General features: G+C 42.4%; 1 protein-coding gene across 4 annotated transcripts in view; it reads left to right on the top strand.

The window, feature by feature from the left end:
• The window catches only part of synrg (synergin, gamma), a 129881-nt gene that overhangs the window by 64720 nt on the left and 41387 nt on the right, over nucleotides 1-23774 (top strand). For all 4 annotated transcript variants that reach the window (XM_078548036.1, XM_078548034.1, XM_078548038.1 and 1 more), the window contains 4 exons: nucleotides 15814-16437; nucleotides 17968-18128; nucleotides 19005-19058; nucleotides 22957-23053. In XM_078548036.1, the coding sequence (XP_078404162.1) occupies nucleotides 15814-16437; nucleotides 17968-18128; nucleotides 19005-19058; nucleotides 22957-23053 (936 nt within the window). The remainder of the gene's footprint in view (nucleotides 1-15813; nucleotides 16438-17967; nucleotides 18129-19004; nucleotides 19059-22956; nucleotides 23054-23774) is intronic.

Raw genomic sequence — 23774 nt, 5'->3', positions numbered from 1 at the left:
CTTTTAACTTAACGCAACCTAATCCTATCCTCTGTCATTGTTCCTTATCTGCTACTTCCGTTTGGGACCTCTCCCTCGCCCCCTCCTGTATCCTGCTCCCTGGGACACCTACCAGACCATCACGTATCAGGTATTCATATCAGGTCATTTGATCTGCGTTTTTCACAACGTTCTTTTTCTCTTCTGCGCAGGCGCGCAGGGCCGGTCCTTGGCTGAAGAGCATAAAATAACTGAACTCTGCATGTGTGGCCATTTCCCGGCCGGCGCATGTGGGGGAGACCCGAGGTTTGTCGGGAATCAGAGTTCCCAACCTCTCAATGTAAGTATAGGTTTCTCAGCAAGTCATAGAATGGACTGGGTGTGATCTTTAAGCTCAGTTTCATGGTCAAGGCCAACATTGGGGTTGCACATCAGAAGGTGGAAAATAGACGAGAAGCTGGGAAGGAGATGCATTTTCTGTTGACAGCCAAGAACAATGTCCCTAGTTTTGTCATTGTTGAGCTTTAAAAGGTACTGGCTCATCTTTGACTTTATGATGGACAGCCAACATATTTGCAATCACAGGTCTGGGATGATAACAGATCAGTAAAGTTGATATATGAAAGCTGTATTTGCAGATAATTTGTCAACAAATAATGGCCCAGAACTTCCAAAGATGCACTGGGAAGCCCCTCCGAGGCCATGACTCACTGACTATGCGGGAATTGGCTGGCAGGTTTGGAGTTTGGGCAGGCAATTCCCCTGTGTCTGGAACCATATGAAACTCTGAGCTAGAAAAGGAGACTTCAGATGGTTTCGACCCACTTATCAGAATAGTTACCCTGGATAACCCCCTGATTGTCCTTCTGATATTCGACCGATTGCCCTCTTGACACCCCCCCAACTACCTTCCTGACGCCCTCCCCCGATTACCCTCCTGATCATGCCCCGACTACCATCCTGACCACCCCCTCCAACTACCCTCCTGATCCCAATCCCCTCACTAACTGCTGCCCTAACCCCTCACCCACTTCCTGCTGCCCTGCCACTCCACCCGTGTATCTGCCGCCATAGCCCACATCCACATAGCTGTCGCCCCACCCCCCTGATTCGCATACCTGTCACCCCACCCCCTTGCTCGCGCACCTGCCGCCCCACCCCCCCCCTCACTCGCGTACCTGCCGCCCCACCCCCCTCACTCGCGCACCTGCCGCCCCACCCCCCTCACTCGCGCACCTGCCGCCCCACCCCCCTCACTCGCGCACCTGCCGCCCCACCCCCCTCACTCGCGCACCCGCCGCCCCACCCCCCTCACTCGCGCACCTGCCGCCCCGCCCCCCTCACTCACGCACCTGCCACCCCGCCCCCCTCACTCGCGCACCTGTCGCCCCGCCCCCCCCTCACTCACGTACCTGCCGCCCCACCCCCCTCACTCGCGCACCTGCCGCCCCACCCCCCTCACTCGCGCACCTGCCGCCCCACCCCCCTCACTCGCGCACCTGCCGCCCCGCCCCCCTCACTCACGCACCTGCCGCCCCGCCCCCCTCACTCGCGCACCTGCCGCCCCACCCCCCCCTCACTCGCGTACCTGCCGCCCCACCCCCCTCACTCGCGTACTTGTCGCCCCACCCCCCTCACTCGCGCACCTGCCGCCCCACCCCCCTCACTCGCGCACCTGCCGCCCCACCCCCCTCACTCACGCACCTGCCGCCCCGCCCCCCTCACTCACGTACCTGTCGCCCCGCCCCCTCACTCGCGCACCTGTCGCCCCGCCCCCCTCACTCGCGCACCTGTCGCCCCACCCCCTCACTCGCGCACCTGCCGCCCCACCCCCCTCACTCGCGCACCTGCCGCCCCACCCCCCTCACTCGTGCACCTGCCACTCGCGCACCTGCCGCCCCACCCCCCTCACTCGTGCACCTGCCACTCGCGCACCTGCCGCCCCACCCCCCTCACTCGTGCACCTGCCGCCCCACCCCCCTCACTCGTGCACCTGCCACTCGTGCACCTGCCGCCCCACCCCCTCACTCGCGCACCTGTCGCCCCGCCCCCCTCACTCGCGTACCTGCCACTCGTGCACCTGCCACTCGTGCACCTGCCGCTCCACCCCCCTCACTCGTGCACCTGCCACTCGCGCACCTGCCGCCCCACCCCCCTCACTCGCGCACCTGCCGCCCCACCCCCCTCACTCGTGCACCTGTCGCCCCACCCCCTCACTCGCGCACCTGCCGCCCCACCCCCTCACTCGCGCACCTGCCGCCCCCACCCCCTCACTCGTGCACCTGCCACTCGCGCACCTGCCGCCCCACCCCCCTCACTCGCGTACCTGTCGCCCCACCCCCTCACTCGCGTATCTGTCGCCCCACCCCCCTCACTCGCGTACTTGTCGCCCCACCCCCCTCACTCGCGTACTTGTCGCCCCACCCCCCTCACTTGCGCACCAGCCGCCCCACCCCCCTCAGTCGCACACCTGCCGCCCCACCCCCCTCAGTCGCGCACCTGCCGCCCCACCCCCCTCAGTCGCGCACCTGCCACCCCACCCCCCTCAGTCGCGCACCTGCCGCCCCACCCCCTCACTCGCGCACCTGCTGCCCCACCCCCTCACTCGTGCACCTGCCACTCGCGCACCTGCCGCCCCACCCCCTCACTCGCGTACCTGTCGCCCCACCCCCTCAGTCGCGTACCTGTTGCTCCACCCCCCTCACTCGCGTACTTGTCGCCCCACCCCCCTGACTCGCGTACTTGTCGCCCCACCCCCCTCACTTGCGCACCAGCCGCCCCACCCCCCTCAGTCGCACACCTGCCGCCCCACCCCCCTCAGTCGCGCACCTGCCGCCCCACCCCCTCACTCGCGCACCTGCCGCCCCACCCCCTCACTCGTGCACCTGCCACTCGCGCACCTGCCGCCCCACCCCCTCACTCGCGTACCTGCCGCCCCACCCCCTCACTCGCGTACCTGTCGCCCCACCCCCTCACTCGCGTACCTGTCGCCCCACCCCCTCACTCGCGTACCTGTTGCTCCACCCCCTCACTCGCGTACTTGTCGCCCCACCCCCCTGACTCGCGTACTTGTCGCCCCACCCCCCTCACTTGCGCACCAGCCGCCCCACCCCCCTCAGTCGCGCAGCACGCGCCCCACCCCCCTCAGTCGCACACCTGCCGCCCCACCCCCCTCACTCGCGTACCTGTCGCCCCACCCCCTCACTCGCGTACCTGTCGCCCCACCCCCCTCACTCGCGTACCTGTCGCCCCACCCCCCTCACTCGCGCACCTGTCGTCCCACCCCCCTCACTCGGGCATCTGTCGCCCCACCCCCTCACTCGTGCACCTGCCACTCGCGCACCTGCCGCCCCGCCCCCTCACTCGCGCACCTGCCGCCCCACCCCCCTCACCCGCGTAGCCTATGCACTTACCTTCTCTCTATAGCTTCTCAATGTGGCTTTGGGACCTTAAAACTTACTTGAATATGCCAGCTAGCCCCATAAAAAGGGGGTGTGGCTTGGCATTTCCTAGCGATGCTGTACTACGAGGAAGAGCCCTGAAACCAGGTATGCTGTACGTTTCAGAAGTCCGGGTGCGAAATGAGGAGCTCCGGCATAAGGTAAGGAAATAGAAGCAGAGCGGCAGTCCACCAGTGAATGCCATTTCTTGGATGATTTGGCCCAATATATAACTGTGGAATAGGCGGAGGCATGTATGGGACATCCCAAAGTTGTTTGTGTAGGAGGTGACGCAACCAATAAAGGAAATGGGTCACACAGCCTGCTCACCCATCAGTCCTGTCATTAACCTGTATTGGTTCCTTGCTCTTCCAGCCAAAATCCTCACTATCATCCTATTTATGTAACATTCCTCCCGCATACTTCTGTTCTGTCCCTTGTGTATTGGCTCCCCCATTGGTGGCAGTCATGTCAGCCCTGCTTACTGGAATTCACTCCCGAGACCCTGTGCTTCTCACTACTTTTTAAAAACCTGCTGAAAATCCATTTTTAAAACTAAGTTTTTGTCACCCTTCCTAATCCTACCCAGGACTTGGAATCCGATACTTGGCTATTTGCATTTTGAGGCACCTTTTTAAAAAAAAATTAAAGTGCTATACAAATTGTTGGTGGAACTGAGGCTCGGCTTTTTAAGCAGGAGTAGTGATTGTGGCATATTTGAAGAAGGAAGGGACAATGTCAGGTAGCATAGGAACAAACTAAGTTAGCTGAATAAGTAGCCAGTACTTTGTTTTGCTTTGTGTTCTTTCTATAATTGATTTTCAGTCAACTAATGAGAGAATCAGTTTGCTGAGGCTATGTTTTCGTAGAAATGCACCAGAAAATCTTTGACATCATTGGCCATTACTTTCAGTGCAATATTATATGACCATAGTGGGTGATTGGAGAAGCTATACACCCATACAAATGTTTCTATTTGTAGGCCTCTTTCATACAAAATTTTGGACTAGCATTTTCGCTCATTCATAAACAATGGGCAGATAATCTAGCCTGTGATTCTGTGGCCACTGCCAGTCAGTGAAAGTCACTTTTTTCCTATATTCTTTCACTATTGACTAAGGGTCTGTGTTAACTGTCTTATTTATATTGCAGACGCTTTCTACAGAATCCAATATGACTGTACTTGTATGTGATTGATATGTGTAATGTTTATATTGTTTCCAGTAGTCATGCCTTCCCCAATGGCTGGTGAATGTTCATACAGGCCATTGACCCTTCTTCATTGGCTAGGCAATTTTAACTTCGATCATTGAGCAAAAAAATGATGTTGGCAGGCAACTTGCTCAGCCTACAGGCAATCAGAAAGATGCCCATGTACGTACTTGGTAATTTTTATTGCCCTCTAGGGGGCAATAAGGCCTCCAGAGCCCACCATCAACCACCTCTTTATTTGGGTCATGGACCCTGTGGAGGCAGCAGTGTTATTTTGTTTACAGTTTTACAGTTACGTCTCTAAGATAATCCAGCATTAGTGTTCTGACCCCAGTCTATTTGGAGCAGTGTTCATTTTCACACAAATTAAGGTACATTAAACCATAACATTCTCAGGCATGTGCTCCTCATCAACAGCCACTGTTTGAGAACCATTTTAGCAGCCTCATTGTCAGAATGAATTGTAATTATCAATATCAACTGAAAAAGAATGCACAGAATCTGATTCCTAGATTGTAAGTGTTAAATATTTAAATGTGATTTATTCAGCTAGTCTTGCATGTAATGAAAAAACAAAAACAGAAACAGAAATACCTGGAAAAACTCAGCAGGACTGGCAGCTTCGGTGGAGAAGAGCACAGTTGACGTTTCGAGTCCTCATGACCCTTCAATAGAACTAAGTAAGAATAGGAAAGGGGTGAAATATAAGCTGGTTTAAGGTGGAGGGGGGGGGGGGTGTATTTGGGACAAGAAGAGCTAGGTAAAGGACTCGAAACGGCAACTGTGCTCTTCTCCACCGATGCTGCCAGTCCTGCTGAGTTTTTCCAGGTATTTCTGTTTTTGTTTTTGTTTTGGATCTACAGCATCCGCAGTTCTTTGCTTTTATCTCTTGCATGTAATGAATTTGTACTTTTCATTCTAAGTCACTTTAATGAGAGATTCTGAATAAGTTGAACTATTTTATCGGGGGTGGGGAATGTGTGAAAAAAAGATGGTGTTAATTTTCTCCATGCTGAATTGTCTTTTTAAATGCCTGAGCATAGAGAGAGAGAGATGGATGTTAAAGGAGCACTCTATAAGATCTGCTTTGGTTATCTTGGCTGATAAGGTCTTCAAAGGAAATTAAGAGAGAACTATGGATTGTAAACAGGATTATTCAGCCTGACCAAATTTCTGCTGTTGTGCCCCCATGTGACTTGCATAGTTTCAGATATTTAGGCCCTCAAATATTGCTCGGTTGGATCATGTCTGTCAGCATTACAAGTTTGTATAATTCTGCTAAGTTTAAAACCTTGAATGTAGCTGCAAGCATGATATAGTAGGAATTAATTTGTAAATATTATTGAAGAATAACTCAACAACATAAAAATAGCGACATTGTAGATTGAAATTATGGCCATATAATCTACTGAATTTAAAATTGATTTAATTAAATTATTTGATACCTACATTTTTAGCATAAATTTCCATTTTAGTCTTGTTACTTATATTGCTTAATTCAAATTACTGAATAGTTCAATTTTTATGACAAAAGTGATTTTGAATTATCAGGAGTTGAGTGTATTGCATATTCCTTGGTGTAATGGCTATTTGTTTCTTCAAACCCTTGCAACGTTATTCTACTTAATGTAGAGCAAAATTTCTTAAAAGCCTGAATTATGAATTCCTTGATGTTAAAGAAACTGTAACCTAATGTTGCAGCAGCCTAGTCTTTGGATGCCATTGACTTATCTCTGAAAAATAATCAGTAGCAAGTGTTTATCCACCAAAGTTAAGATTTTTGGACAACTAGTAAGCCAACGATCAATCTGATGTATGATCACTTTAGTTTAAGAATGTGTGCTATGTGGTGATTTGTTCAAAATGGGCAATAAATGCTGGTCCAGCCAGCAAAGCCCACACCCCGTGAATGAATTTAAAAAAAATTGAATCTAACAATCTTTAGCTTGTTTCAAAATAAAAATGCCTGGAAGTTTGGTGATGTCTCCATTGTATTTTAGGCATCACATTGACACTCAAGCAAATTTCTGCTATTTACTTCTTTTTTAAAAAAGGAAGAAAAGAATGTCATTCATTTGTAGAGACACCTCCCATTAACAGAAAGCAGTTCAAATTGATTTGGTGTCATGTTTTTATATAAAAAAAATTAAAAAGCAAGTTGGTCTGATTGCTAATTGACCCATAAGTCTTTCTCTAATTGACCCCGAAAGATGCAGGAATTGCCCCTTGTGGCCTTAAAGAGACTCTTTAAGTTATACACATTTGTGCTTGAGCAGCAGAATAATACATTGCTGTATGTTATCTTGGCCCCATCCATGTAAAATATCATCTCTAATCTACTATGAACAGCAACATAAAAAATGAGTTGACATACATTGTAAAATATAATATTCATGAGGATCACTTGGTTCTAACAAGTAACACTTTAAAAATTCAGCTAAAGGAAATACTGATAGGTCACATTCGAAGTGCCATCAGCTGAATCAGGGAACCAGTGGTTGTGCACTAGCTATGCTGACATCTGGTAAAATAACTCCAAGCAAAGGGTTTTGTTCACACCATTGTATTAACAATGGAAGAGAAATCAGACACTATATGCTTAGGTGTTTAATTGCTTAAGTGAAGAGTATTTCTACTATTTCCTCTGCTGCCACTTGAGAATTGTGAAGCTACCAGAATATACTAAGGGCTTTTATTTAAACAAACTTTGAATTGGAGCAGTGTAAGGTTTATAATCAAACGGCGATTAGACGCATGGATAGCAGTTTTGTAAAAGTACTGCTTTTAGAAAAATATTCCTGTACCAGAATGATCTAACAACTGTGTTATAATAATCTGACTTGTGTTGTTTTATGCTGTCTTGAATAACTGAGTCTGTTTCTTGAGATAATGCAAAGCAATCATGAGCCTTAAAATCAAAACATTCCTGAGAAGAAATGGACCCTTTACAGTCCATTGTTTATACTTTTAAGAATAATAAAAATAGAACACGCACTACTTGATATATGACAACATATTTACTTCAGTCCATTAAGGAAACATTGAAAGTATACCTGATAATACCCAATGCCCATTACTGCATGTAATTCAGTTTAAACACCACCTCGACTATGATTATTAGTGTGACATTCAGTTGCATGATTGTGGATTGATTATATGTAACGTTTAAGAGCCTTGCTTATGCAACCAAATGTGTGACTGAGTTGAAACGACAGCATTTGATTTTGATCTGACTACTGCTGATTTTATTTAAAAGTTACACTTCAAATGTTAAAGATTGACCAACTGTGAATAAGGTGTAAAATTAAAAAGGCCCACCATGTAAAAATTCCCTTCCTGGTGGATTAGATTGAAGTCAGTCAAGCAGGATCCCTGAATCGTTTCAAAACAGGCTGAGATAGTGTGCCCAGTGACAGCAGCAGCAAATGTAGGAGAGAAAGAATTGCCAACAATCACTGGGACTGGTATTTACAGTAAGGATGAACACCTAATATGTAACGAGTCTCGTATTCGAATAGTTGGGAAACTTGGCAAAAAATTGTTACAGGGTGCAAGCAAGCTAAACAAAATTTTACCTGTGTGGAAGACCCAAATTGAACTCTGTCTCTTGGGACTAAAAGTAAATATTATGAGTATAGTAAGACACTTGCATTTATTGATGACTTTCTTTACATTATTTTACATTTGATCCTCAATTCAGAGGCATCTCTAATTTTATGAGGCGTTGAATGTATTGTACCTATTAAGTCTTGTATTCTCAAACAAATGACTTAGAGATATAACATGGACCATGTCTGAAGTGAATTTGTTTCAATCTAAATCTTGGCTTCCTGTTATGCAATTCAGTTTCAACTTGCTTTCAGTGTGAAAAACACCAATTACTTGTGTGTTGTAGCAAATTTAGGCTGATATTTTTCATATCCATTGCAAGGATTTACTGTGGTCTGCCTTATTTTTACATTAGAAATTGTTTAAGACCAATATGAATAGCAAATATTTTAGTCATGTTAGTGCCAAAATAGTATCCCAAGACAATCGGCCATTGAATTCGAAATGGTAATTTGTTTTTATTCCAATCGAAAATCTTACCTAATCAGTGACACTTTGTTTAAAAAAAATCTCTACTAGCCATTAAGAAAGAAATTTCTAAATTGGTCTATTCTTAACAGGAGTTAAATTAATATATCTGTGCTGAAAGCAAGGTTCAAATTCATTCTGATCACTTTCCTTGGTTTAATGTCTAACTTCTCTGTGTCTAATGAAAAATTCTGTCAAACCTTTTTTGTTTCAAATCAGCTTCGCTGATGACTTAATCTTAAACAGTTGAGTCAAAATAAAAGCATACCTGATGTAAGCATAAAATCCCACTTTACTCCCCGTGTGTAGAATTTCTGGACTGGTGTGTAAGAATGTATGCCTGAAATCTGGTGATCAATATTGGTTATGCCTTTAACAAGATTCAACTGCATTCTAACAAATTTATCTTATTGCTTTTTGTAATGAAGTGCAATCTCTTGTATAAAGATGCTTAATGCTTCAAAAGACCTTCTACCTGAATCTGCTTTCTTAAGCTTTTCTTTCTGTATTTTGCTCTGTTTGCTGAGGTGTTGCATGTAAAGCCTAATCTGTATTTTAAGTAGCTGTAACTCACTGTAATGTATGAGTACTGCATATAGTATTTTCTGACCTTTTTCTGAAGTGGCATCTTGCTAATAAATATTGATCTTGGAATATTTGATGGTGTAATGTCATGTTGACTTGCCCGAAACTAAAAGTACCCAAGGAAAGTAGTGCGTGTCCTATTTATCAAGCTCCTGTGAGTGTACAATGATTTTTAACGAGCAGAATGACTGTATGATGCACAGACAGTGACATGTCAAACCCGTTTTTAAAAAAAAAACATGATTAATCTCAGAACACGATCACTTTTTTTTTTCTTTGACCATTGAAGGCTAAATGATTTAAATAATGTAACTTCTTGCAAAGCTCTCACATACCACCTACACCTTTTGTCACAAGGAAGACTCCTGAGTTGAAATTTATATCCCACAAATGGTGTTTTTTTTTCTGTAGCTGTTACATTATGGTCAGTTCCATTGGTGTGATAATCATACTTTGTGATCTTCATTTCTTTTGCATTAAACTTGTTGATCTCCCATGATGATGAGGCAATTGTTACAGGGGCAGTTGGTGGTGTAGTGGTAATGTCACTGGACAAATGATCTAGCGGCCCAGGTTCAAATCCAACCATGGTGGCTGATGGAATTTAAATTCACTTAACAAATCTGGAATGTAAAGCTAGTCTCAGTAATGGTGACCATGAAGCTATCATCGATTGTCATAAAACCCAGCTGGTCTTTATCTGACCTGGCCTACATGTGATTCCAGACTCTTAACTGCCTAGAAACCCATTCGGTTCAAAGGCAATTAGGGATGGACAACAAAACGTCCGCATGCCTAATAAAAAAAAAAGATGCTCGCTGACAAATCCTAAGAAAAATTCTCCCTCTGTCCCTGAATTTGTGATCCATTTTCTACTGCTTTTTCTTTATGCCTGACTTTTCGTTTTTTTCTCTCTTCCTCTTCTCTCAGTTTTGCTTTGGTTTTCATCAACTTTGTCATTGTCATCTTCCTTCCTCTAGTTGTCTGAATTCCTTTTGTTCCTATTCCTGTCTCCTTCCATGAAAGAGTCCCCTCCCCTCTGTTTACAGATATCTCAAACGCTGCATGCCTCTTAACATGTTTTATTGATTAACACAATTTATATTTGAATTATTTTGAACACCCTCTTCTCCATTCTAGTTGCCTCATCAAAATCTACATTTTTGATTATTTATCTCCTAATTATTCTGCAACATCTTATGCATTTGTGTCCTCCGATGTGATGCACCAGGGCCATTCAAAGTTTTGTTGTAAAGGCGAGAGCATTCAGCAAGATGGTTCTAGCACTTTGGAGGTGGTATTAGGTCCGTGTGGAGAGAAGCAAGGTATCAAAACCATCCTGGAACTGCTTATTGCATAAGTGAGAGAGAACATGTGGCTTGGGTTGGAAGTAAAGGAATAGGGGCTGGAGGGAACATGACCTGGGACCGGGAGAGAGGAGAGCATTCTGGAAACTATGACTATCAATCATCATAAAGCCTTTCTGTTGTTGCATTGGTTCAGGAGCCATAGCTGTGGCCAATGCCAAAACATGGGGCTGCTGTAGTGTGGGAGAGGCTAAAGGGCTAGCACAAATGCTCTGTTGAAAAAGTGTATGAAGTTCTATTTTGGAAGGACTTGCGGTGTTTGTCGTAAGGTTGGAAATGGAAGGGAGGGCAGACAGTAGCCAGACATAAGGTAGTACAAAGCTGAGGACTACAGCTGTGGGGTGGGCTATCGACCCAGAGCATTGGGCATTGGATTTGGGCATTGACCGAGGCAGAGTAGTGAGAGTAGAGTCTGCAATGGAGAATTGAGAGAGTAACAAGAGTAGGCTATGGAGCTGGAAAAAACATTGAGAGTGGATCCCTTGCAGGGTTGTAAACCCATATAACTACTGCAGTGGAGGCAGCAGTTAAGCACTTAAGGTGGGGCACAGTAGAAGAGAGCAGAGACAGAACTTAGAGCCATAAGAGTTTGCCTAAAAGGGAACACGGCATAAGCAGTATGTAAAATGTCTGAGGTTGAGGGGTGAATGGGAACTCTCAGAACAGACAAAAAACAACTGAAAATATATTTCCAGTGATCGGTTGCCCATGGTACCACATGGTTGGCATAGATGTAATAACTCCTCAAGGGCAATTGGGGGTGGACAACAAGTGCCAGTGATGCCCACATCCTTTGAAAGAATTTTTAAAAAGCTCACCACAACATTGCAATCAAACAATATGACAGGAAAACATATTGATCAAATATTTTTTATTGACAGATCTCCTATGGCAATGCTTACAGTGATTTAGAAGTATCCTTTGTTATAAAACTAATGTTGCCAACAAAATATGATGGGGGAAAGTATTACAGGAATATATGTGACACAAGAAAGTTGTATTATATGCAAGACATTTCAATAATATATTAATACACCCAATTAAAAATTAATTGGTTAAAAATTGCATCTGGAGACTCTATGCTAGTTAGATGCTTGTATGACCTGATTTCGAATGATAATGCTTTCAACATTTTCATAAACAAATTTTCATGGCAGAAGATATAAGTTAGATATTATTTACTTTTGCAGCCTGGTAGCTATAATATTGAAGCCAAACACTCTTCACTACAAACACTAACAATATTTTGTGTTACCATTGTTAAATACACTCTTTGTTTTTTGGATTATAATTTAATTTCTAAAGTTTTAAGATTTTCCCGTACCCTCCCAATTGCCTCAGTTTGGCAAAATTGAATGCAGCTGTCTATAAGTTTTTTTTAAAATTAAGTAATGTAAAGACAACTTTGACATCTTAAGATATTCTCAGCAGCCTTCCTTAGTTAATGCATTCTTCAAAGATGACCCGCTACCTTCCACTGCCATTGATGGCTTGATCTCAGCACCATATCTGAAAGGGGGTGCTGCCAAGAGTCACCTATCCACAGAAAAGGGGACAATCTGAGAGAGAGCTGTTGTTGTCACTTTGGGCATGTTGTAACATCCAGTTCAGAGCAGTAGCGCTGAAGCCATGAGACCAGATCATCTTCCTTATTCTAATAATAAGTACTTGGTCCAGGAGAGAATGAGTAGAATATTCCCTTATTAAAAAAAAAATTTTAAGAAAAATAGTTCTTGAAAGTGCTTCTGGTTATTGGTCCTTGTTTCTCCTTTCATTACCTGGCTTGCCTTTTTTGTGCTTAACTGTAAGAAGGAAAAAATAGCTTTTGTCATGCCATGTCATGCTAAAAAGACCTCTAACCTTTTTGATTGGATTAACATGCTGGATGAGTTGCAGTTAAATTTGCTATAAAGGAATTCCATCTGCCCTGGCTGTAAACTAATCTCAAACAAAAACAGAATTATCTGGAAAAACTCAGCAGGTCTGGCAGCATCGGTGGAGAAGAAAAGAGTTGACGTTTCGAGTCCTCATGACCCTTCAGCAGAACTGAGTATAGTTAGGAGAGGGGTGAAATATAAGCTGGTTTAAGGTGGGTGGGTGGGGGGGGGGGGGCGGGGAAGCGCGTGGTGGGGGGAGAAGTGGGGGGGTGGGGGGTTGGGTGGTTGTAGGGACAAGCAAGCAGTGGTAGGAGCAGATAATCAAAAGATGTCATAGACAAAAGGAACAAAGGGGTGTTGAAGGTGGTGATATTATCTAAGAAAATGTGCTAATTAAGAATGGATGGCAGGACACTCAAGGTACAGCTCTAGTGGGGTTGGGGTGGAAAGGCTGACAAGGTATTACAGTTGTAGATTTAAAAATAATGGAAATAGGTGGGAAAAGAAAAATCTATATAAATTATTGAAAAAGACAAAAGGGAGGGGGAAGAAACGGGGTGGGGATGGGGGGAGGGAGTTTAAGATCTAAAGTTGTTGAATTCAATATTCAGCCTGGAAGGCTGTAAAGTGCCTAGTCGGAAGATGAGCTGCTGTTCCTCCAGTTTGCGTTGGGCTTCACTGGAACATCTAAATTGGAGGTGTGACAGGCTTGTGAAGGTGACTTTCACAACATTGCAGGACATGCTAAATTACTAGCAAAGACTTTGGGATCATGTTACGAGTATCCTTGACAATTAGCAGCTGCACACAAACCTGACCATGAAGGTCTATTTTGTGCCTTCTCTTGCCACCTTTTTAGGTGATCATTATTTCCATTAGATATTGCAATTTCTTCTTCACCCTAAAGGCTGAGCAGTTTAGGGAGGGGGAAAATGGAGGTTAATTCTGGCCATCATTCATGGTATTGCATTGAGATCTATTTGGAACTGTTCCTGTGGAGGACTAACTACCCCATTAATATTTCTCTCCCCCTGTCCCCTTGCCCCATCCCCATACTTTCTTAATTCCTTATTAAATATTTTACTGCTCTGAAAAGATCAATATGGTTCTCACTTGAGCATTGTCAAATCAAAGTCCAAGCCAATAAGGAAAACCTGACTTTGAATATCACAAGTGTATTATAATTTCACCTGGGACTGCTGATTGGGTGTCCAGTGGTCTTTATGTGTGTGTTGGGGCTGTATCAGATCCAGGTTATCTATCTTTATAATCCAGAAATCCTAAATTACTAGTATTTCACATCAAAACATTATGCACCAATTATATTCAGTGCATTCAGTCTTGAAATAATGTGCATTGTTTGTAGCTGATAACCAAAGGGATTCAGTTGGTAATAAGTCAGCTATTGCATCAAGATTTGATCTTCCATGTAGAAGTGCACCTATTTTAATATCTGAAGCAAGCTACATTTTTGATGGAACAGTTTATTCTGAAGTACACCCAGCCATTTAGTTATGATTACTTGGAACATTTGTCCAGACAGAAACAAATTAGAATTCATTTTTCACTGATAAACTTGATGAAGTTAAGACACGAAAAAGATTATTCTGATCCAAGAACAGATTCACACTAGTGAACGTTGGTCATATCTGGATCCAGCCTATGTTTATCTTTGAAGTACTTTATTACAGCCTGTTGGTACTTGAATTATTTGTTCCTAATGACAAGTGAAACTGTGATAATAACTAATGTTTCTTAAAATGAGCTTTTGTTCCTAAAGTTGACAGTGGTGTTTGTTCTACAGCTGCAATTAAAAAGTGTAATCAACTGTGGTTACAGTATTCAAAACAATGTAATTTTAATCTTGCTAACAATAATAATCTGTTTACCCACAGAGTGGTAGTTTTGATTTCAGTGCAGCTTTTAGTAATTTATTTTGACCATCACTGTTGGCAATCCTCTGCATTTGCTGTAGATTTCAGTTCAGATCTCCTCAGGCTGCTCTTTGACGGCATGTTGTGATTATTTTTCAGGCTAATCCTAGTACCATCAAAGACGACATAAAGCTATATCTGACAATGTATGGAATTAAACATTAGTCATCTTTTAAAAAAAAAACAGATTTTCAATGATTCCTTTGATATGTAAGTCAGCGTATCACATTGAAGATTACAGAAGCAAGATTGACAAATTTCTATAATTCCTTGAATTCTTAAAAATATTTTTTTAGTGTTTCCGTTCACTGGAAAAATATTTCCATTATGTGAAATTTGTCAAAGGACCTGCTCACTGACCTGTCTTATTGGCACCCTTACTGGCCCCCTAACTGACTGCTTAGAGGTGGAAAGGCCCAAGATGGACTGTTCCTTCCTTTATCTCCAGCCTGGTCAAGGTCAGGAATTAGTTGCGTGGGATATCGTGGATGCTTGTCACTCTCTGGTACAGAATTCAAGAGCTTCGTCATTCAATCACATCCAGCTAATTATGCTCTTTTAACAATTCTGACTGTGTACATTGTTTTTTGCTGGCTGACTACATGCAGCACAACCAGCCTAAAGTTGTCAGAAATTTAATCATTTAGAATGCTAAAATCCTTCTCAACTTGACAAAGTTGAATGTGTCCTCATACCTATACCACAGGGTTTTCTGTTATTACATTTGTCATGTTCTAAAGCTTGTGCAGAACACCTAAAAGCTAACAGGTCATGCTTGTCTTGTCATGAGAGCAACAGTTGAGGAAGTAAAGGCAACACATGCTTGCTATGACCAGCAGTATTCTTCACCTTTACAGAACTGAAACTGACAGCCAGATCTGCTTTAATGTCAGTTTGGAGCACCACTATCTTTAACGTAAGTTACTCCAGGCCAACGCTGCAAGCTGTAAAGAAAATGGTAATTGTCGGAATAAGACATTATCAGTCTAATGCTAAAAGATTTTCCTGCCAGATTAGCTGGAAAATAAATTTCGAAATATGCCTCAGCAATAACAAAAATCCTAATCGGTTTTGACATATTATTTTAATTTCTTGGTGCAGATATCAACTGCGCTTCTGAAGACCTTAGAAGACCCTGCCAGTGGCACTGAGTGCTGTCTCAAATGAATTAATCTGCTGAAATGCAAATAGGCAATAAGATTGCGCAGCCACTGATCAGTTTTAGTCTTTGTAGTTTATTTTTTATGCACTTCAGTACTCTAAAAATGTCATTCTTAAATTAGAACCTTACTTTTAAATTCAAGGTTCAAAGTCAATGATCAGAATTCATTATTTCTTTCAGATCTGGACGATTTTAAATTTGACCCCTTTGGTAACTTCAGTAATGGTTCTGCAGTGAGCAGTTTAACCAGTTACGATTGGTCCGAGAAAGAAGACTCTGGCACCCAGATTAAGAAGCAGCCGCCATTCTTCCTCAGCTTGGAAGGCAGATCCTTGTCCTCTACCTCAGTGCTTCAGAAGAAAGAAACCTCTTTTGGCAGCTCTGAGAACATCACTATGACGACTGTCTCCACGGTAACAACATTCTCAGCTGAGGATACAAGTTCACAGCACAACTTTGATGCTTTGGGAGACCTCAAAGAAATTGCAGAACAGACCAAGGAGAGAAAAGAAGGTTGTGGTGATTTGGGAGACTTTGCAATTACTTCACCTAGGGAAGGGCAGACAGCTAAGCCTGATGAGTCAAACCTGGGTGATGCAGAGCAAAGGACTGCAGCCTCTGTCACAAATGGGGTTTCTTCTGAGGGGACAAAAACTGAAGCCTTTGATGAATTTGGAGAATTCCAAAGTGAAAAGCCCAAAATTAGTAAATTTGATTTTCTTATGGCTAGTTCCCAGGGCAAGGTGAAGTCCAGTGAGGAGATGATCAAGAGTGAGATGGAAACCTTTGATCTTTCTGTGCAAGGTATGTATGAACAGTCTGTATCCTCTATGAAATTGATTGTAATATTACTGCTCCTGGTTGCTTAATCTCAAAATTGGCTATTGCAACAAGCTGTTGTTGCTGAAAACAAAATTTAGATCTTGGGTTGCAGAGAAAGTGGTTATGTATTCATAATCCAAAGCAAATTTAAAAACAAGTTAGTAATTCTGTTTAGTTTGAATTTACAAAGAACAAAGCTATTGATTGCATTTGTGCCTGATTAACCAATTTTAATGTGTGGTTGAAGGCTTCCTTCGTTGAGTTTCATCCTTAACCACAGCAATAATAGCTACTTTCAGTTGTGTCTTTAATGTAGGAAATGCCCCAAAGTGCTTCATGAAGGCATAAGTGGAGGTCAGCCTGAAGTAGGAGGTAACAGGAGCGGTGATCATAAACTTGCTCAAAAAGATGAGTGTTAAGGAGGGTTGTGAAGAGGAGTAGGAATTTAGGAAGAGATTTCAGATTGTGGGTCCCAGGCAGCTGAAGACATGGTGGGGATGGACATGAGGCCAGAGTCAGAGGAGTTTGGGGGTGGAGGTATTGTTTAGAGAGATGGGGAGGAGTTAGGCCATGGACGGATTCGAACATAGGGATAAGTATTTTACATCTGAGGCAGAAAGAGATTAGAAACAAATGTAGGTCGGAGAGGGCATGAGTGTCGAGCCAGCAGTACTTGGTATGTGATCCAAAATGAGAAGCAGAGTTTTTGGTGAGCTGAAGTTTACAGAGGACAGATGATGGCTTGTTAATGGGCGATGTTATTGGGATGGAAATAGGTGGTCTTTGTGATGAAGGGGATGTGGGATTGAAAGCTTGGTTTGGGAATTGATTAGGACACTGAAATTGCAAGTTTTATGGTTCATCCAAAGATAAGGGAGGGGGATGGAATCTTCCAAACAAATTGCCCTATTCAGTTAAACTTTTCCCCCTTGTATTGGAGCCACCCCATTCCCCCAAAACCTCACCCACCTGTTGAAATGCAACACTTTTAAAAATATTGCCAGTGACAATTATTACATTTTTAGTAAAAGCCATTCCTTAGATAATGTGTTTCTGTCTTCTAAAGCTCTTCCAAGGGAAAAAAAATGCTGCTTCTCTGACTTGACGTAGCTGAGTGCAAGGATCAAACAATGCAAAATATTGGCACTTTAGAAAAGGAAAAATAGTCTAACATTGGCTGAGATCTCAGTAAGGAAGATTCTTGATCTACAGCGTGATCCAGTAGTTTGTATTGTAATGCTCAGAGAATCAAATTAACTGGTATGTTTTTAAAATCAGTTTTACTTAATTGTGGTAATATGGAACCTTTATTAAAAAATACCACAGAATCTTGAATCTTCTCTCCTGAGTTATGTTTGCTAATAAATTATTGATTGAAGCTTCTGTTGTGGGAACTAGTCCTTTCCATGGTTACAGTTTTGTGGTATTTTGGCCAGACATAATTTATGTTGATGTGACTTTCTACGAAATGGAGTAACTTGTTTAATACGAGATTTCACCCCACTCCTATAGGATCTCATAAAAGGAGCCTGAGCCTTGGGGATAAAGAAGTAACCCATACTCCACCTGCTTCAGAGCAGCCTTTCAGGGACAGGTCAAATACCCTAAATGAGAAACCCGCACCACTGCCTGTCATCAGGGACAAGTATAAGGACCTAACTGGAGAAGTGGAGGTAATGGTTGTGTATTCTGAAAACAATTCCTGGTTAAGCACAGAGCTGGTAGATGTTTGGGATTTCCCACTCGATGCTGTGGAAGAAAATTATAATTGTTTCCAGTTTCTGTGTGCTCGATTCCAGGTTTTGTTCTGTAGGAAAAGTTATACATAGTTAAAGAACTGGAGCAACATAATGGCACCAGGGGTGTTCTGAGACAAGCCAAGAAAGGAATGGCATTGTGAAATTAATTTACATGCAAATTAAGAGTGCAAATGTTATTAGTTTACTAGCAAACAGTATTTGTGTTTCAAAATAAAGATGCACTTTGTTGGCTATACAGCACTTTATTTAGCAGTTTCACAGCTGGTTTACAGGGACCTCATCCTGCCTGGAACACACGGCAGGAAGATAAAGTGACATTCACAGCCTGTGGAAAAAGTGTTACAAGCTAGATTTCTGTAGAGTTTAGCAACAAATTACCCCCTATATAGGAATGTTCTTGGTAACTGGTGAGATTTAAATATCTGGATTGTTTGTTCGAAAGCAACTTGATGGTTTTTTTAAGACCTAAAGTTTGAAGTAGGTATGTGTCGTGCTGTTGTGATGTTACAGATTTATAAGGTGCTGGGGTTGATGATTATATAGGCTTGACTGCCTTGTGGTGACTAGCCAAGTGTGTGGCAGTTTTGTCGGTTCTTGACCTGGGCACTTGTTAATCTGCATTTCATAGAGAATATATATATTTAGGCGATTCTAGCTGGTACTGTAATAATTGCTCAATTAATATTTCAGTTTGACCACCCAAAGCTACACACATTTTAGTACAATGCATATGGAAGGTGGATTAGTTTCAGATTATGATTGGTGAATTGCTTTTATTGTCTGTTTCAGGAGAATGAACGCTACGCTTATGAATGGCAAAGATGTTTAGAAAGTGCATTACAGGTGAAGCCTTCAACATTTTATTTAGCGTTGTATTGCAATGGTATGCCACAGCAGAATCGTAAGTCATTTTCAGAAGTATATGGGCTTGGTTTACCTGTACCTGAGTCTGAACTTGCTGCTAATTGACTAGGGATGCGGTTGCATATTCACTTTTTAGATCAGTTTACAACAATGTAAAAGTGACTTTATAACTCTGAATTGTCTATAAGCTGTCTTTAAGACAATATAGTATAAGATCCCTGCAGGGAGAACCTCCCATTCCATTTGCACACAGGGAGTTTAATGCCACTGGGGCATTGGGCTGGTATAAAATGTAAATTGATTCTCTGCTGGTCTTTCAGCATGATTTGCAAAAGTAAGCAGAGTTCAAAAAGAACTGTATGTTCTGAGTGTGTGGCTGGGGACTGGAGCTCGATGAATGCATGGAGCTGTTTCTAAGGGAACACAATTTGCAGCCACGTATAATGAGGGTTTTAGTGAGTGTGAACTGCTCGTTACACCTAGCAATGTCAAATCAGCAGTTCAGTCTCACGACAGCTCGGGTCACCTTAGACCCCATCAATGTTCCTTAGTTCCTTCACTGTCGCTGGGCCAAAATCCAGGAACGCCCTCCCTAACAGCACTGTGGGTGTACCTACACCACATGGGCTGCAGCAGTTCAAGAGGGCAGCTCACCGCCACCTTCTCAAGAGCAACTAGGGATGGGCACGAAAGTGAAATCCCACATCCTGTGAATGAATTTTTAAAAATTCAGATAAGGATTTATTTCAGATTAAGAACTGTGATTGAAACTGGGTGTGATATTTAATTTCCCAATTTAAGCTGGCAAATGCAGTGATTATGTTAGTTCTACATATTCTGAAATGTTTAGCAAGCATCTGTTATGTGACTGCAGCTTGTTTTAGTTGTGACAAAGGTGTAATGCTGGACAATTCTTAAATTGCTATTAAAATTGTCGATTGGAAAGCTGCCAGTCAGAATATTCTTAACATTTCGAGTCCAACGTGACTTCTTCGGTTCCGATGAAGAGCTATATTGGACTTGAAACGTTAACTCTGTTTCTCTCTCCACAGATGCTGCCAGACCTGCTGAGTTTTTTGAGCACTTTTCAGATCTCAGCATCTGTGGTATTTTGCTGCTAGAGTATTATTCTTGTCCCTTGTTCTGTGTCCACAAGAGATGCTAAGTAAACGTATCTGATATTGGTTTGCTTCCACAGTTGAGTCTTGATCATAATGAACAAAAATAAATGTGTAACAGGGGTATCATTTAGTGTTTTGTCTTTTTAACCTCTCTTTGGCTTTGAGGTGGCTCCAAAATAACATGACTGCTAAGGAATCAGAACCAAATCAAGCCTCTGTTAGCAAGCTTGGTAATTTGAGACCCAGTAAAGGCAGGTCTGCAATACTCCAGGGCTGTTAGTCCACCTAGAATAGCATGTGGAGGAATAGCATGCTGGGATTATTCCCACTCTGCTCCAGATAAACCTGCAAGTTAATGCTGTAGGTAGTATGCCCTAATGGAACAAGAAACAAGAAGATTACCAATGCTCATGAGGTTACTTAGTTTTAGCTGGATGAACACCAGCAGTATCAGGTGCACACCAACAGTATAAATCTTTGTTGTAATCAACACCTAACCTCTCTGAACCAAGATAAAAGGGATGTTTTCTTTTAGGGAAAGAGTGTACTGCATGTCAGACAAACAGAAATCTGAAATAAAAAACAGAAAATACTAAATACTCAGTAGATCAGAAAGCATCTGCTGAGAGTTCTGATGAAAGACCATCGACCTGAAATGTTAACTCTTGTTTCTCTCTGCACAAATGCTGCCTGTCATGCTGAGCATTGGCAGCATTTTCTGTTTTCATTTCAGATATCCAGCATCTGCAGTATTCTACTTTTGTAAACGGCAGTTCAAACTGTTTGATTTTCTAGATGGTTTGGTTTGGAGACTCTTGAGCATTATGCTGGGTTTCTGAAGATATCAGACACTCTGGCAACTAAAACAATTTCTTTAATTCAAAATTTAGACTTTTAGCTTTGGATTAACATGTACCTTTTCGTAATTTTAATATAAAATAGATTTTTTATTGTTCTACTGAAAAAAACGCCTTGCATTTATATAATGTCTTTCACATCCTCATGACAACCTAAAATGCTTTACGACCAATGTATTACTTTGAAATGTTGTCTCGTAAGCAAAGGCAGCAGACAGTTTGCACACAATAAAGTCTCAGTAGGTTAAGGTTGTATGTGCTCTAAAAATGTTACTCAATCATTGGGAAATCAAAATAATCAAGCAGACTGATTTAACTCAATTGTAACAGTTTTGAATAATTTCCCTTTTTCTCAGAAGTTGAATAAAGTCTGCACCTGTATTCCCATTAAGCATTATTATTTATTTAGACCTAATCCACTTCAATTTTTAAAATTCAGAAGGATGGATCAGTTATAATGCTTTGTGGTTTCAAATCATAAGCCTCACACCCATCCATTACACAGAAAGAATTCCCAGGGGATGAGAAAATGTAAAGGTTGCTGATTGATTGATTTTGAGTGAACGAGACATGTGAATCAATCAAAATCCACTTTCTGTTAAAAGTTCTGAGTGGCTGTTAATGCAAAGGGAAGCTATGTATATCTCTAGAATTAGAATAAGGGCATATAGTAAAAACAAGTCAGATTGACTAACACATCATGTTAATGTCAAATCATACTTAAAAATATTTCACAGGAGAAAAGGGATAGATATTGAGCTCAGCTTAAAGCAATGAAAGATACTACCAGAATAGCTAACATGTCACTAGAGAAGGGAGTAATGATAACTGGTAGCAATAGAAAAATCTTTTTTCGCTGTGTTTGAAGTCATAGGGGTATTAAGGACAACATAGAGAATGAAACTTTTGTCTTTGGCTCTCCACCACAAGCTCTGCTACCTAGCCACCGATTCCAACTTCCTCTCTGATCACTGTCTCAGGTTGTATCAGACTGGTCACAAACTTGACATCTTATTTGAGCTTGAGCTTCAGACTCTATAGTCCTTCCATTAAAAAGACCACCTACTTCCACCTACCTAACTTGTCTCCACCATCCCTCAGCCCACCTGAGGCTGAAATCCCTATCCATGCTTTAGTTACCATCAGACTTGGCTATTGCAATACTTCTGCGCCTGCCTCCTATTCTCCATAAATTTGATCTCACCCAAATCTCTGCTGCCTATATTCTAGCTCTCACCAGGTCCCATTCACACATCACCCAACGTGCTTGCGACTTACATTGGCTCTTGGTCCAATTTTAAGGCTCTCATCCTTGTGCTTAAAATCCCTGCATGACCTTGCCTCTCCCTCTTGGGGGCCACCTCTACCCTTCAACCTTCCAAATACTCTGCATTCCTCCAACTTTTGCCACTTGTGCATTTCCCACCCCCTACCCCCTTCCATTGACAGCCATGCCTTCAGCTGTCTTAGCTGTAAGTTCAGGAATTCCTTCCCCTAAGTCACTGTGTCTTGCCACTCCTCTAACCTCTTTTAAGATGCTCCTTAAAATCAAATTCGCAAGCTTTTAGTCACCCATCCTAACATCCATTCACTGGTCGGTGTCAATTTTTGTCTGATTGTGCTCCTGTGAAGCCCTTGGGATGTTCTCCTACATTAAAGGTGCTATATAAATGCAAACTCTTGTTGAAAGATTCATCAGGGCAGTAAACTCTCAATCTGGAAGAAGTTTTAAATACATCATGCACATTGCTACAATTTGTGATTTAGGCATTTGATATAAGGACCCTGTTTATTTGCCCATCAACGGTATACCGGTTTGTTAATACTTTGTTTAATTCTTCTAGTCTTTATATTTTCATTATAAATATCTTATAGGGCACTACAAACATTATTTTTTAGGTAATCCAGAAGGCCAGTGATACCTTGAATGGAATCAGCAGTTCAACTGTGTGTAGTGAAGTCATCCAGTCAACACAAGGCATGGAATACCTCTTGGGTATGGAATAAATAGCAGCAACTGTTAATTGAAATTGTTTTGTTAGAGTCGGGGGGGTTTCTGTTTATGTGGTGATGCACTTACAAGACACTGGATCATTTTTGTCCTCCAGGAAAGATGATGTCAGTAATATTTCTGTATCAGAACAAAATGTTACTTTCTTGAAAACTTCACATCATACTTTTTATTCCTTTCTCTGGTCTCCACATGTACACTTTTGAAATCATGCTCAATAGTTCATGGTCGAGAGTGAGCAGATGACAGGCCCCTCAGGCTTTTATGGGTATTACTGTTAAACCATCAGCTCAGTAAATTTGACTATTCTCTCCTACCTTCCCTACCCCCGATTAGGAAGAGCCCAACTTCTCTTCAAGCTTCTGTTGCTGCTTGTGATCTGGACCCTGAGGCATGTCGAATTGCAGGCAGGATCTAATAATTTGAATTTCATCTGATATTAAATGCTTTTTCATGATGCATATTCTGAATTCTGCTTTTGACATGCTTCATTAGAGTTTGCAAAAAATGTTTTTTGCTGGTGTTATGTGAAGGGAAACTACTTGTGTATTTTGAAAATCACAAGGGCCTTCATACAATTTAGCAAATGCTACAAGTATTTTTAATGTAAGTAATTTTAACAAAATGGTATTCATATAAAGTTAACGGGCAACACTTCTCAATCCAAATTCAGCATCTTGTAGTGCGTTATCTAAATAATTAATTC

The sequence above is a fragment of the Cetorhinus maximus genome, chromosome 9 (genome assembly GCF_964194155.1).
Source record: "Cetorhinus maximus chromosome 9, sCetMax3.hap1.1, whole genome shotgun sequence".
NCBI classification, from domain to species: domain Eukaryota; kingdom Metazoa; phylum Chordata; class Chondrichthyes; order Lamniformes; family Cetorhinidae; genus Cetorhinus; species Cetorhinus maximus.
Note: the sequence above shows the minus strand (reverse complement) of the source record. Positions and strands in the feature narration are given on the sequence as shown.